Source organism: Augochlora pura, chromosome 3 (genome assembly GCF_028453695.1).
Source record: "Augochlora pura isolate Apur16 chromosome 3, APUR_v2.2.1, whole genome shotgun sequence".
In the NCBI taxonomy this organism is placed as follows: Eukaryota; Metazoa; Arthropoda; class Insecta; order Hymenoptera; family Halictidae; genus Augochlora; species Augochlora pura.
In genome coordinates, this window is record NC_135774.1 from 994,051 (window position 1) to 1,010,390 (window position 16,340).

Sequence of the window (16,340 nt, forward strand, 5' to 3'; positions counted from 1 at the left end):
GACAAGGCACAGGGTAAAATAATATATTAAAATAGAATTTGATAAAATAAAAATATAGTCTCTTATTAAGCACTTACTGCTGGATTTTTTTTAATACCATATAGTCCCTCGACGACTTTACTGTGACCTCTGGTAGCCAATTTTAGGGGATGAAGGATCCTCATCGTTCGCAGCCTCTTCTGATGGTGTTCGAAATAGATTCTTCCGAGTTTCTACTTGTTTGCTGTCTTTCCCGTGACCTGGCGTAGGCGGCAGAGGATTCTGGGAAAATGAAAGGGTGAAGCACGTTTTATTGAAAGACGCGGGTGGACCGAAGCGGAGATCCGTCTATCTCGATGCGTGATCAATGATTTTCAGAGGTGGAAAGAGTTGCGCGGGGGATGAAAGCAATATCGGAGGGTGATGCGAGTGGACGGGAAACAGGATCTTCGCGAAATATTCCTCCGTGTCGAAAACACATCGGACAGTGATCGAGGAGGAAAGGCGCGTTAACGATGTTCCAGGAATATCCTGCGAAAATGTCAAATAAATTAATTAATTTATACGGAAGATCCCGCGACTTCGTTATCGGTTCATTATCGGCCAAACATTTCCCTTCTACATACATGTTCGCAGCGATCGGATCTGCCGAAGTGTACACGCGATGGGAAATCGATTTTCACGGTCGCCGCATTAATTAAATCACCGAAAAGCCGATAGATTTCAACGAAATCTCGATTTACCCGGAAATTGTATAAAATCCTCCGCGAGAAATAAATGTGATTGCGTTTCGAACTTTTCGAATGTTACCCGGGGAAAAATGAAATTTGTTGGTGAAATACGGTCGGCGAATTACGCGTCGGCGACGAGGATGAAAATCTATCGCGAAATGGAATAATCCAATATCGAATAGTGCTAGGCAGCAGCGGTGTACGAGATTTTTATAAAATTCCTGCATCTGTAGGAATCACAGGGAGATATACGTTTCAGGTGAATTCGTTTTTTCATTATGCAAGTGGCTTATGCTTCGCACCGCTTTTTCACATCGTGTTACAACTTGGGCAACGAAAGTGAAGGTAACGTGAACTCCACCGTGACGAATCCGGGTCAAGCTCAAAATCTGGCTCTGTGGACCACAACCATTCATGACTGTAGGGGGTGTCCCGTCTCCCTCCGTTCCGGGGCCGTCTTTCTCTACAAATCAATAACATTCGGCCCTGCAACAAGTTGCCACCCCCCGGCTGGAAGTTGAGGGAAATGGCGCAAGCATTTTTGATCGAAGAAACATTTTTCCGTCGCCGCCGCGACGAATCCGTCGCCCGATTAACAATTCCAATAACGAACAATTCCTCGATCTTTATCGAAAATTCCGTTTATTAATCGAGGGAAAAATTAGAACGGCAAAGTATTTTCATCCGAGCGAACGCTATTTTTAGAACATCGAACGATATTAGACGACGATATTTTTATTCTATTCCGGCTGCAACCTGCCTCGTTTTAAACATTATTCGTCCTAATTCGACCAAATCGAGGGAAAAGAGCAAATATGTACGGTTCAAATATTTGACACGTATTTCGGTTCTCTCGCGCAATCAATTCAATTCGTCGGTGCTTCGGAAAGACGATTATTTGTTGATATTAATACGCTACGGAATTTAACGCATTTATTCCGGTTTGTTCTTTGACGCGTTTCATTATCCTCGTTAAAGTTAACAATGCATAACATACCCTGTATGCGGGATACAAATTAATTCATCCTCGAATGTGCGCGTAAATTTTGTCTCTAATATGAATATATATAAACTATGTTTATTCAATTATTTTTCCAAAGGCGTCAATTATATTCGTGTATTTTATCTACGATTTGATTCGTGCGAAATGATTTTATATTTGATTATTGCGAAATGATTTTACATTTGATTATCGCGAAATAATTTCATATTTGATTATCGCGAAATAATTTTATATTTGATTATCGCGAGAGCGTAAACTGTTTAAATTGTCATTTCTCACAGCGCGCTCGTTGAAACAAATATCGGTTTGCAGTTAATTCAGAGACGATACACGCCGGCATCGCGAAATTCTGAAAATGCGGCTGATTTAAGAGCGCCGGCCAATTTGCATGATAATGCGACACGCGTGCAGGATTTTTCCGAGAAAATTCCGCAGAGAAGACGCGTGTCCTCGCCTGACGGTATTCCCTAGGCGAGGGAACGTACCGTCGACGGAGAACGCGTGCGCGAGAATAACGAACGATTTCGTTTTGGTTTCCGTAGCAGCCCCTCGATAATTGGTAAACGGCTCGATAGGCACGCGCAGCAGTTCGAAAAATTCTTGAAAACGATTCCTTGCGAATTACGCGAAAATTCTCTAGTGGCTCAACAACGTTTACGAAAAATTTATAATATGCATTTTCTGTTCGTTCTTTCTATTTTCCGGATAATTAAACGGAAGCAGGAGAACGAGAATCGAGTCGCCGATTGAATATTGATCGAATTTGTTTAGCAATTTATCAAGAATTTGCAGCGGCCGGGCGGCGCACCGGCGCGAACGGAAATTTATGGTCGGACCGAAATAGTTCAAGGTTGATTGGAACTATGTCATGACCGACTTTCATGGGGAAACTCTCGATTGAATGCCGCGTGCAATTATGCAAATCTGGGCGCGTCAAAGGGACCCATGGCGTTTCAACGTAATTGGGAACGGTCGCGACGGATAATTACTCGGAGCATTTTTCTGCGGAATAAAGCAATCACGACACGTACCAATAAAACAGAACGATTTTCAGTAATTAATACGAATTAAAATTAAATTAAACCCTCGCGCAATTTTCAAGTAAATATAACACAATATTAGCTAATCGAATCCTCTTGAAACCAATTTTAATTTCAACACGATTCCAGTCGAAGACCATGATAGTTACTTGATCGTTGCACGAGGGTGCATCGCGCCCATCGCTATAAATACTACCGTTTAAAATAGAGTCTTGCCATTTCTGAACGATGCTTTTATTTTCAAGCCCGCCGCCATACCCGGCGGAATCTCAGGAAATGGAAAATGAATAGAATCGGCGGGTTAGAACAGATCGATCCCCACAAAGGTAACATAAAACAACATCGATTTATTTCAACACAAATACTTGCACGTTACGATAGAGGTTCGTAGTAATGATAATAGTGATAATAATATTCATATATACAGGAAATAAGGCACGTTCGATATTACATTAATTAACGTGCGACCAGCGTCGCTCGGCTGTCTGTTATATCTCTTATCATCATCATTGTATCTCCGCCTCTCACGATATGCAACATCCTTACCAAATGTAGAAAATGTCTTATGTATATATATATATATATATTTATATATTTATAATATATTTATATATCTATCTGTATAAACGTTCTCGTTGAATTCCATTCGTCCGTTCATCGGTACTTCGAAGAAAAAGAAAATCTTACACCACCTTAAACTCTATATGTATGTCCTCCCATTCCGCTTCATTTTTACTCCCGATGATATCGCGACCGTCATTGGTCGACCGTGTGTTCGTCGCTCCCCCCCACCCTCCAGTTTCAGGAAAAATGTCCACGGTTCTTGTTTTCTTGTGAACGCGCGCCAGGGATCGCGACAAATTTTGATTTAGCGTTGATTACGAGGAGTCGCGATCGAGGCAATTTTCTCGGCCAAGGTAATTGTTTCACCCTTTGGCTGACCACGGTTTCACCGTCGATGGGTCGTTGCATCTTCAATCTATTTTGACCTTACATTTTCTAATTTATTTTTCTGTTAGATTTTCTAATTTATTTTTCTGTTAAATTTCCTGATTTATTTTTCCAGTTCAGTTTTCCTAATTTATTTTTCCAGTTCAGTTTTCTAATTGGTTATTTTCTGCGCTCTCATTTGGAATCGAAGCTTTTCCATATATATATTTCTCTTGGAATCGTGAAAGGTTCTTTGAAGGGTTTCATTTGTCAGTCGGGAATCGCGCGCTATCCGAGGCGTGGGTGCTGCTGTCAATTACATTTCTCCGGCGAAGTCGAAGAATATAATAAAAGCGTGGGCGTTGAAGGATTATTGCAACTTCCCACTCGAACTGAAAAACGCCTTGATCATTTCGAACTGCGGACACCTTTGATGCTTCCCGTGTAAATTGAAAAATGTCTGCTCGAAGCGATTCGATGTCCGTTGATATTTAATTGAATTGTCTAAACAATAATCGAAATAAATTTAGCGCCTCTTCGACTATAATTACTGGCAACAGACGAATAACAATGGCGAAATGTTTCTATATCAATCCTGAATTAAACTTGAAAAATCAAAAATCTCCGTCTGATATTTAATTAAATTGTCTGAACAATAATTGAAATAAATTTAGCGCGTCTCCGATGATAATCACTAATAACAAAGACGAACAACTACGGTCAATTGTTTCTATAACAATTTTGAATTAAACTTGAAAAATCGATTTACAATTTTCGTAATTTCCCTACTGGCACGAAACAGACACGACCCCATTCCAATCGCAAGAACAGGGTAAAATCACCTGGAACGGTCGAGCAAATTGGCTCGAACGCAACGAAAGCCTTCGTCGCGACGTTTTCATCGAATATCATTTCCCGTGGAGAGCGTTCTTCCGCACGCGATCGCCCGCGCTCGTCGATGCACCGCCCATATCCCGATATTTCGCATCGTTGCAGCTTAAACTACACGGAAAATTGTGGACCTGATCGACCGCGGATTTTTCCCCATTAATTGGCAATCGACGGATGCACGGAGAGAAAGAGTGTGTACGTACATCGTCTCGAAGAACCATCCGATACTATTGGAGCGAGATGCCTGGATTGGTCTCGTTCCACGAGAGAATGCTCGACGCGCTTTTTCCCCTTTCTTATCGATATGTAACGCGAAAAGGTCGTGCACGATGCGGGACGAATGGTTCGCGGAAGAATTCGACAACGGCGCGATATTGGGACTGGGATATTGTGTTCAAAACGCACTGGCAGCGACATTCATGATTTTTTTTTTCGTTGGCACGCACAGACGTCTGCAGATCACGTCAATGGAATCTCGATGATCAACCATCCGGTGTCCGGTCGTAGGGAAGCCATTTTTGTTTTGGAACTGCGCTTTCTGTGCAGATTCGAGCGTTTCTGTTCATCGTTTACGATTTTAACTTCGGATCCTTGTAATTCCCAGTAAAAATACTTTCGTGCTAATCGAGGAATTTCCATGGGTTTTCTGTGACTGACTCGAGCCTTCGTACGTTTTTTAAAATAATTATTAATAACCTTTAATATTATATTAATACATATAATAATATATATTATATATAATAATAAATATTATATGTATTATACATATTAATATAATATATAATATTATAATATATTAATATATTTTTATAATTATTAATATATTTTATAATATACTTTTTCCAGTAAAAGCGAAATAAAAATAAGATTGATTTTCTTGCGACGAAGAATCACAAAATATTGCTTTTTAAAAAATGCATTTAGGGAAGCTATTTCTGCGCGCGCATCTCGATATGCAGTCTTGTATTATAATACTTTGTATCAATCCACTTTCAAACGATGAGTAAAGTATCGATAGCGCAACACCATCTGCTCGGTACAACGACCCTAAATAGCCGATCGATTTTTCCTATTCATAGATTTACGTGTCTAAAATATTTATAAAATCACTGTGTCGAGAGCATGTGAAACGAGAAACAGATCGGCACTAAATATCGCGCGTTTCTAAAACAGAAGAGTCGTCGTTTTGTTGAAAAAACATATAATCGAGGCTCGAATCTTTCACTATTTCATCTTTTATCATTTCTTAATTATTTTTATAATTCTTCATTTTAATCAAACTTGCTTGCAATATTAACATTGAAAAAATATACAGCACTTAATTTTTTAAAGTCTGTTATTTATATTTAATATGTGATTATAGTCTTTAAAATTAGGATTGCAGACCATGTGAATCTAATTACTCTTTTATTTTATCAATTATTAATTTCATCTGTGTTAAAATGGAATTAATTGTTCCAGGCGAACATATTTTTAAGAGCACTTAAAAATAGAATTTCTTTTGCTATGGATATAAATTCTGGCCACTGAAAAATATATCTTCCTCAAGTTTTATACTAAATTGCAAGCTTTCGAATTATCAAAGATCCGAAGCAGTTCGCTCGAAGAACAGATTATTCACGATCGAGAAGAATGGTGGACACCGGAGGGTCGCACGGCTCGTCCTCGAGGAACTCGTGGCTCTCACGCACTCTGCAAATTGATTTATTCTCTCGCACATGCACTCGTAATTATACACCCGGAAAAATTTACGTTAGGCGGTATCTAAACTGGCATCGAGATACTTTACACGAATGTACAAAAGTCTAGACAGTATCGGAATGTGTACCGTCACTGCTCCGCTCTCTCTCTCTCTCTCTCTCTCTCTCTCTCTCTCTCTCTCCTCGTCCCTACACGCTACACGTGATCTAAATTACTTGGAGAAAGGGCCGCTGCCGTCGCAGACGATCGTCGACGTCGTTACCAAACCACACACTGGAATGTACGATATTGCTGAGAGCACGACAGAGAGACAAGGGATGATCGACGAATCATCGATTGGCTGATCCATTCTACGCATCTTCGGCTTTTGATTCGCACACCTTCGAAACCATTCGACAATCAATTGTCTAATTTTACTTCGAATAAAGCAAGGACTTTATCATCGAACTAGGCGACTGGTCTCTGTAGATATTTACTTTTTTATTATCGAGAAATTAAGCAACCCCTTTATCCAATATCCACCCCTATGGATTTTTATACTTCATTAGACTTTAATTTTTTTCCACGATATTATCCAAACCAGTGTAAATTTAATAAAAATTTAAATAGAAATATATCTCTTTTTAATCGGTTTTAACTGAAGAATGTAAAGGATAATTTTCACGCAATTATTTTTCGTAATTATTCTACAGAGAATGTGTATTTCTATTCTTTCTAGGCTCGATTGAAAATTCAGGCTTTCAAATTTCGAAACGACGAGGATCGCGCAAAGTGCAAACTGTTTTACGTTGTACACAGTATCTGTCTTTTACGTTTGACTGACCTATAGGCGAACGTAATCGAAACTAACGTTGAATACTGATATGCAGGAATGTAGAGCATAGAATGCCGAGATTCTACGTAGTAAAATTCTTACGTTCAACGTGTGATATGTCGAAGAAAATTCACCGAGTTGCTTAACTTTAATATGTTAAGATAAAAATTAATTCAACCATCCGAAATTGGATGTTGGATTCTTTAAACGGTAGCACTTGTAAAAATTGATATGTAGGTAGATAGAATAAATCGTAAAACTTCGACACTCGACATTATCGATAAAAATCAACGCGAAATAAATTCGATATAACATTGGTTACAATTAAATAACGTTGCCAATAATTTCTCTATTTCGTTCACAATTTATCCCTAGGAAAAGCGATGTTCTTTCAAACCTATTAAAAACTTCTAACGACTACAAAATATTGAGCGTGACAATGTTCTATGGAGAAGAAACTGACGACGGTAATTTTCGAAAGCCACGTGATATGTGTTTGTGGATTTCCATCGTAGCAAAAGAATGTGTAAAATCGTGTTTGAAATTTCGCGGCGTTTGCCAGTCAACGATTCGTCGGCGCTACGAATAAAACCGCACCGCGTCGTTTTCTCTGTGGATGGCACTCGCCATGAGCAGCCTCCGCGTACAATTTCGATCCCCGTTGAAACATCCACGGTCGAACGAAAGCGACAATTGTCGATCGGTGGATCGACGGAGTCGCGTTCGTTCGGCCATCGTCGCGAAGGTATCTAATCGCAAGGAACGCGCACTTGCGACGCGCGCGTTTCGCTGCCACTGACGCATCGACAACCTAATTATTGTCTTAATCTACAGAATCAGCCGTTAAAACTCTCGCCTCCATCCGCATGTATTTCGCAAGGATGCAAAATTCATAGCCGTCGCGTGAAAATCGAGCAAAATCTCTAAACGAGTCGTACAACAATAATAAATCGTACAACAATAATAAATCGTACATCAAATCCAATGAACGAACACTCGGGTCTCTCGTTAACAGGGAACAGAATTAAACGAACGAAACCGCGATTGCGATCGTTTTTCAACGTTACATTAGGTTGTTGCACAAGTCGCTGTTCACGGACGAAGATGATCGGTATTGATCGCTCGCAGCTTCGCTAATCAAACTATGTTAACGAAATAATATGTCAATGGCGTGGAAAGCCGGCTGCGACGATTAACGCGCAATAAATGCAGGATGGCTCAGTTTCTAGCAACGCCTAATTATTTACAAAACCATAAGAGCTAGGGACGTTAGACGTGACGCGTAACAGAGCGAACAGAGTTCCGAACGAAAGATTCGAGCTCGTCGAAACGAGAAGACGGCTGAAAAAATTGCAAAAGATGTGGATGCAGATCGCTCGACACCCTGCAACGCTATTCTCCAACAAATTCTCCTAGAGACTGTGGTCTTCGAGTAAAATCATCCGTCTGCAACAAGCTAATACTAAAAGCTCGCGAACTATCCCGCGAGATATCGTTCAATGCCAGCGAAAGCGCGGCTCGAACGCGGACCACCTCTCTCTCTCTCTCTCTCTCTCAGACTCTCTCGCGCGCCTCTTATTGTACATCAGTAGCAACCTCGCCGAAGGCGCGAGTCCCTCTTCGGCCACCCTTAAGTCGATAAATCTATTGCACTTCGTCTGTCCGAATGTCCTCGAGAAGCTGCGTCCGGCGATCGAAGGATAGGATCGTCCTCTTCCCGATCGATGATAGGATCGTCCTCTTCCCGATCGATGAGGATCGTCCTCTTCCCGATCATCCGAAGCCTCGTTTCCGGAGGATCTCTAGGTTCCGTTCGGCGGTCCTCTTCGCTCTCTTCCGCTTTTTTCGAGCGTCCAGTCGACGACGGATCGGGGATCGATGGATCGAGGCCCCGCGGCCCCGAGACCACGGGATCTATCTGCCGAAACGGGTCTTGGCGACCGAGTACCGTTGATCGGAGACCCACGTGCCGGGGCGATCGAACTTCCGGCCGGTGTTCCTCGACTGGCGGCGTGAGAAGGCGCGATATCACAGCTTCGTCGGATCGTAGTTCTCGAAGGACCACCTCTGCCTCGCGGCCGACGGCGAGCACTCGTCCATCACCAGCCGCTGCTTGCTCTCCGTGATCGCCAGACACTTGTCGCTGCTGCCGTGTCTGATCTGCTTCGTCTGAAAACGAGAAGGATCGTTGACATGGGCATGACAATCTCGCGAATGCGGTAATTTAATAAATAATTTCTGGATAATCGATGAACTTCGCGTTTCGAAATACTATATATTTTTGGTAGTTTAGAGTTGTAGGTTCGGTCGTAACTTGTTTCATTTATACTGAATTTTACGACTAATACGGATTAATATTATTATACGACAGATTAATTAAACGAGAAAATGTTTCAGTCGTATAATAAATGATTTATCTTGGAAGGCATTCTGATCGACTACAATTAACCCTTTGCCCTCGAAGCCACTAGAACTGCAAATCTAAAATAATTTTTCTGGCTTCTAATATTTCCATTTTAAATATGAAAATTTATATTAGGACTCACATAACAATTACACTCTCTCAAATCTATTTTTCAAATGCAAGCTTTAGCTATATCTGTAAAAATAATTATTGAACCTGTTACAAAAATTCTAATGGCGCCACAGAATTGTCACTCGAGTGCAAAGGGTTAATAGGTTACGTAGGACCAAGTGCTGATCGATGACTGAAAATCGAAGGAAAATCGATCGAAAGAAGTGTTCGCTGAAACTGGAGTTTCGAGTAGCCAATGGCAGAGCAGCGAAACGAAATCGGGTCACTGCCGTCTAACTACCGACGCCCCGCGTAAACTCGATGATAACATACCTGAGGATTATATATCCATTGTTGATTGCCCTTGCTGCCGTGACAAGGGTAGAGGATGACATCAGTGCCGCTGTAATCCAGGCACGACTCGTCTCGGCGGATCTCACCAGTCTTGCTCAACATCCAGTACTGCGACAAACGATCAAGATTAATGGCCGCGGGATTTTGACCTCCGGCGTTTGCCTATGACCGATGGCCCGCCCTCCCTCCCTCCCTCCCCCCGACAGTCACGTGTACAGATGCGCGAAAGAATTTCGTGAACGCGGAGAACACCCTCCGGATCCAATAACCGTGCAGTTTGTTGGAAATATCGCGCTGTTCAGGTTTTTTTTCGGGAATTTCCGGCGACCGTCGCCGAAGACGAACTTTGAAGCTGAGGAGACAAATTGCACCCCTCGGTTGCTGCTGCCGAAACGTAGAAATTTGCTGAGATAGTTTGTGGAAGAAGGTAGGTACTCTGAATTTTGTATTGAATATTTTTATAATATGATGTAACATTTGTAGATTGTTTTATGATTTTTAAATTGAACTTTTTGAAAGTGGTTTCTGTATTTTTTGGTTTCTTTTATTATGGGGTAACTAGAGCTGCTAACATTTTTATATTTTGCAGTAGCGTTAAACAACATTTGTTCCGTCTATATTATTTATTTTATTTGTTATAGACAATATCTAATATTTAAAAAAAATATTTAGTAATATGGAAAGTTACAGTAACACGATCTAACACTTTGATCTCAATACTAAACACAGAATTCTCAATAATTAAAACAATACAAAATTGTGAGCCAATAAAAATCATGTTTCTATGATATCAGTCGTCTTCTCTTTACGATTAAAGGGTTGTCCGAGTTTCTCGCGCGAATTAAAAGAGGCTTCATCGTCGTAATTACCGGGACAATCCACTGCATTTAAGTTTGCCGGTAATGGCTAGTTAATACTTGAGACGTTTATGGGCCCCATAAAAGAAGTTGCCAGGGGGCCGGGGTAAAAAATTTGTCGACGTTCTTTCAAACTATTCCAGCCCTTCGTTTTGCTTCGGGGAAACTCCTCCACCGGCCCGGGCGAAATTATGAAAGTTCGCGAGCGATGTAAAAACGGTAATTGTCAGCAGAATTTTCTGTTCTACTATACATTGACATTTTCTGTCTAACGGATGAACGTAAAATTTGCAAAGTCAGGAGTCGCGTACAATCTGCGAGGGGATTCCGAACTCCCCGGGGAATTTTTTCATTTTCTTTGGCAGAGGAGGCACCGCCTTGTTTTTGTTCGAGTTTCTTCGCGAGACACGAATACGTCTTTCCCTATATTCGGGAAATACAGATGAGCAGACTGTAGAGTTTTATGCAAATTTTCGCTTCCGTAGATCGAGATGAAAAACTCCTTCGTCGATGCTTTTCGTTAATTTATACGTTATTTCGTATTTTCGTTAATTATACGGTATTTTGTATTTTAATTAATATATACGGTATTTTGTATTTTACAGAATAGAACGGTTCGATAATAATTTATATAATGCAGGCCGAACATACGATTCATATTGTACCGTGTCAGCGCGATATTTCCAAAAATAATATTATTTAATATTGATAATAATATTTCCAATGCTGTACTTAAAATAGCATGCCAAGAACGCGCGTTCAGTTTAAAATTATTTCACCGATACTGTAAACAGGACTGACACTGTCAGAGCCATCGATATTTGTCCCACACTCCACCATTCACACTATGTAACGACAGACTAGAAAGTAGCACGATTAAAGTGGAGAAAAGCAATGTGTAATAGCGCAAGCATGTTACACAAATTATTAACATGCAGGAAGAAAGCGTAGCAGAAAAGTAGTTACCATTCTCGCTTCAAAAGAACATCAGGTCGTCAAAAAGCAATTTGCAACCTCGGTCTAGCGACACCATTTTTACAAATTCATAATAATAATTATAATTTATAATTTACCGTTTTCTTGCCGATCTCGCATTTTTATTTCATCAAAAATCTACTAAGCTTGTAGAGCAAAGTAGAAATAATATACAACTGTTCCTTCTTCATTTAAATAATTTAAATCTTATTCTCTGATTAATAAAAATCTCTGGCAATTAAAAACCAGTTACCACGCACATTAGACAAGTGTTATTTATTGGAAATAACATGTTACCTAGAGCGTCGCGATGAAATCGAATTACCTTATCTAAAGATTGTCTATTTGTCAAGCGACCGTCGCATCGGCCGGTTTCTAATTATCGGCAATTGCTCGCTATTAATCCGATCGCGTGGAAATGTAATCGGCCGATCTAATTGCAATCTGTCTACCAGCTGTCAGAATCACGTCCTCTCGACGTCAGTTACTACGGCATCGCATTTACATTGTTAAATGCGACTCGGCCACCATCGACTAAGCTTTTCAAAACATTGCGTTAACCACGCGCGCGCTATTATTCATTTCCCCACCCGTCTGCATCGATCATCGTCTTATTTAATCATGGTTACAAGCTCGAAATAAACTCCGATAGACAGGCGAGATGTAAAACCGTCCGCGGATACGGCGCAACTTCACGCACGGCTCTCTTTCATGAATTATACCGCGGCCGCATAAAAAATGCAACGTCGGCGGAACTTCCCGCGAGGTGTCAAACTAGTTTCTTCCCTCGTAGGGGTGGCGCGCACGGCGTCGTTAAATATTTATTAAAAACCTGATAAAACTTCGCCGCTGTGGAAATCATTCCATTGTTGGAATGGCGGCTGCGCCGTCGCGGAATAATATTCGTAGCAATAATTTAGATTACATTACGACCAGTTCCATCACTTATTTTATAAACATTTTAGTAAATTATTTTATCAAGAATAATCTATATAAAATAGATGAAATAATATTGCAGACTGTTCGCACCCTAAATGGGCAGCGTCGTCCGACGATTGGCTGCGCGAAAGGGTTGCTCTAAGCCAATACAAGACTCCGTATAGAACGTTAACAAATCCCGTGGCGGTGTTGCTCCGAATCATTCGAACACGTCGAAGTCATCGATAAACAGAAGTGGTCGCGACTCAATTAGAGGCGGCCCCCCCGGTCAGGCCGGGTAACGCTTAATTACCGTGAAACCGCGGGCTTAATTGCTGGGGCAAATAGCGAAATTAAAGGGGCGCTTTACGGGGCCGGCCGTGCGCCGACTGATTGTGTTTTTGGTTGTAACTGGTTGTCACGGTTGTTAAACCACGCCGGTGCGCGGAGCTTTTGTGCGAAAACAGGATTCACGAGCACCGACGCGACGCGATCTCGTTGCCGTCGACGTCGCGTCGCGTCGCGGCTGCGTGTTGCCCGTGTTGTTTTAACGACGAGACGCGAGCCCCGGTTTCATCCACCGCCTGAAATCTCTTGCCGCTTCTCCTGCTGTCGACCGATTTTTAAACGCGGCATGCAGACGCGACAGGTTTTACTGGCAGGGAATTTTTATTTCTTCGATAATCGAGAGTCTGACTCAATTATTGTCCAGAGAAATCATTTTTCAGTCATAATAATTACTAAATATTGTTGCGATATTGTCACGATAATATTTTGCGAAATTTTAACCTCGAAGCTATTTTTTATTCAATTAAATTGCTGCTAAATTTCCTTTTATATAGTTTAGACACGTGCGTTCGATAAATTTGAAAATTATAAACGTCGCAATGCAAATGAGATATACAAAATACTCGATTCTCGCTAAAATGTTCAAATCTCTGAGATAGCGTAACTATGATTACAAGAGTCATAGTTATTAAACTATAACATAGACTGACTAAATAACACATTGGTTGTCAGTTTGACACTGTCGAGTCTACTCCTATACCTCGTCTGTGACGATACACTCGCGTCAAGTCCTACCCCTATACCTCGTTTGTGGAATGGTAAATCGACCAAGCTTGTAAGGAAACGCAAAAGTGAATGGAGGCGCCATCAGACGTCGAGCGAACGTACTCTACGCGCGGAGACTTCGATGCTGCGATAGGACATGTGCTATCGACTACCCTTTACAGTTTCCACGCGATTAATTCATGCCAATTCGGTCGTGTAACATCGTTTTACAAGCGGCAAAATCTAGAAGCTGGAATCACCCCTTTAAAAAACCTCTCAGCTATTTATATTAAACAAACATTACAAGATATTTTAATTCAAATGCAGAATCAATTGATATCGTCTGAGAATATTAAAATCAAAAAGCCGATTAAAATAACAGTATTATAGCATTATTAATTCAGTATTTATTTATAACTTTTTATAGATAAAAGGAATGTCTTCTGTGATTATTTATTAATATATATAATACTGTATTTTAATCGATAAATTTTTGTTATTGCTGAAAGAGCTGTAGAATTGAACAGAAAGCTACCCAAAAGCATCCTCGAACGTTTATTTCAATGAAATCTATTTCAGGACGTAATTATTATTCAGCTTTAATTTGCTATCTCCCGAAAGCACTATTAAGTTTTGAGCACCCTATTAGGCGAAGAAAAAGTTGCACGCGAAACCCTTGGAAAATCGATACGACTGCGACCGCTTAATTGAGCCTCTCGAGCCTCCTCGAGATCAATTTCGTTTTTAAGTATGTCACGCTCGTTATTTTCAATTAACAATTACCGGGCTTGAATTTACTACCTCGGAGCTTTAAATGTCGTGTTTGGTGAAAAAGAGCCCCGCGGGGAACCCTCGAACGGCCGACTCGATCGATCTACCGCGGCTCCTCGATCCTCTAATAATCAATTAACGATTCCAGCCGCCTTTCTTCTTCCTTGAAAAATATTTCGGAGATTCGATTTTAGCCGGATTCGTCTAATCACGCGTTTATGCCAGAACCAGGAGCTTCTAAATAATTCATTCGAATATATTCTGCGCAATGGTAATTTAATTCTTTTTTTATAAAAATCCTATAGTGTTCTGCACATTTTATGGTGCTTCGCAAATTTCACGATACTATGCAGTCATTAAAATTATTAAAAATAAGAATAAAGAAATTCAGCAGCCTAGTGTTAGGTATAGTATGTAGAGGACTATATACGACTAATTGGATGAAGCGAAACGAACGCGCGAAGAAGTCATCGAACGGTTCAATTAAATCTCGCGGGTCGTTCGAGCGGTTTCCGTCGTCGCGAAGGCGGTTAATGTTTATCCGCACGTGAGAAGAAGATTAATTCGAACTGCGTCACGGGACTGGAAATGACGACGAGAGATAGGGACACGGCCGAGGGAAACCCGACTTGGGTCATCGCGCCGCGCGAGAGGAAGGGTTGGACGATTGATGATCAGCCGCGCTAGATTAGCGACGTTACTAATTGCAGCGAAATGGGTCGAGTTAGCGTGCAAGTTAAATGGGTAAACGTGTCGTCGGCTAATGGTCGGTTTTTCTCCGACGTCGGGCGATACTTGTTCCACGGCGGAACGATTATCGTAAACGATCGCACGGCGGAGAAGCAGCCGCCCCCGTGTTCATCGTTCGCAGCACAGACTATATCTACGCCGGTTAGGCAACCGCGGCGAAATAATTTAGTGTCTCGCGTTTCGCGGCGGCGGATCGGCTTGTTTGGAAACGGATGCGAAATTTTCGACGTCTGATTAAACGCCCCTGCTGAACGGAGAAACCGTGTCTCGTGTGCGCAAAGCTGGCGTTTAGAATTCCGGCGAAGTGATATTGTTGAACAAAAATTCAACCAACAGGTGCGCTCAACGTGGAAAGCTGTGATTTAAGCGAAATGGATTGTTCGTGATAGTCGTCTTAATATTTAATTTTACCTGTGCCCATTGGAATATAATTGGAGTATAATTAATATCAATTCTTCGAAGGCTTTTAAACATTCACTGAAAATAGTTTAAATATCATTTACACCCCCTTTTTAAAATGCAAAAATTCATCAAACTGTAAAATCAGTTTCGAACAACTTACCCCGAACATAATTCAGTAAAATATATTCCACTTATTTTTTTCGATGAATAAATATTGGGGACTGATTATCAGAAATTGTATAAAAATCAAGTTTGCGTTAGGAGCAAGCCGAATTGAATTAGATCGCGACGGTACCGAGCCACAAGCAAGTAGAGTTTGAAATATCCCATCACCATCAAGGAGCCCGATTTTAGAGCGATCAGTTGCGAAAAGAGGGTAGCATCGAGATTAGGTGATTAGGTGGAACCACGTGCCCCTCGATTATCCGAAATAGCTTGCACGCGATGGTGTGCTGGATCGACTTTTTGGAATGGTGTACCTGATTGCCGCCCTGGCGGTGACAGGGATATAAACCCACTGGCTGGTGTAAGTCTTCCGGTTTCCCTGGCGAGTCTATACATATGCTGCTAACGAGGTGTCTGATCTGAATCGAAATTCAAGAAAATCTCAGTTACTATCGGTTGCGGGCAACGAACCGAGGAAACGTCGGTTTACA

General features: G+C 41.2%; 1 protein-coding gene across 2 annotated transcripts in view; it reads right to left on the bottom strand.

The window, feature by feature from the left end:
- Nucleotides 1–3,080: 3,080 nt before the first annotated feature.
- The window catches only part of Pgant9 (polypeptide N-acetylgalactosaminyltransferase 9), a 111,924-nt gene continuing 98,664 nt past the window's right edge, over nucleotides 3,081–16,340 (bottom strand). The window contains exons 8-10 of one of the 2 annotated variants that reach the window (XM_078197405.1): nucleotides 16,164–16,268; nucleotides 9,938–10,066; nucleotides 3,081–9,258 (exon numbers count right to left, since the gene is read on the bottom strand). In XM_078197405.1, the coding sequence (XP_078053531.1) occupies nucleotides 9,118–9,258; nucleotides 9,938–10,066; nucleotides 16,164–16,268 (375 nt within the window). In that variant the 3' untranslated portion in view covers nucleotides 3,081–9,117. The remainder of the gene's footprint in view (nucleotides 9,259–9,937; nucleotides 10,067–16,163; nucleotides 16,269–16,340) is intronic. The other variant, XM_078197404.1, reaches the window with a different exon arrangement.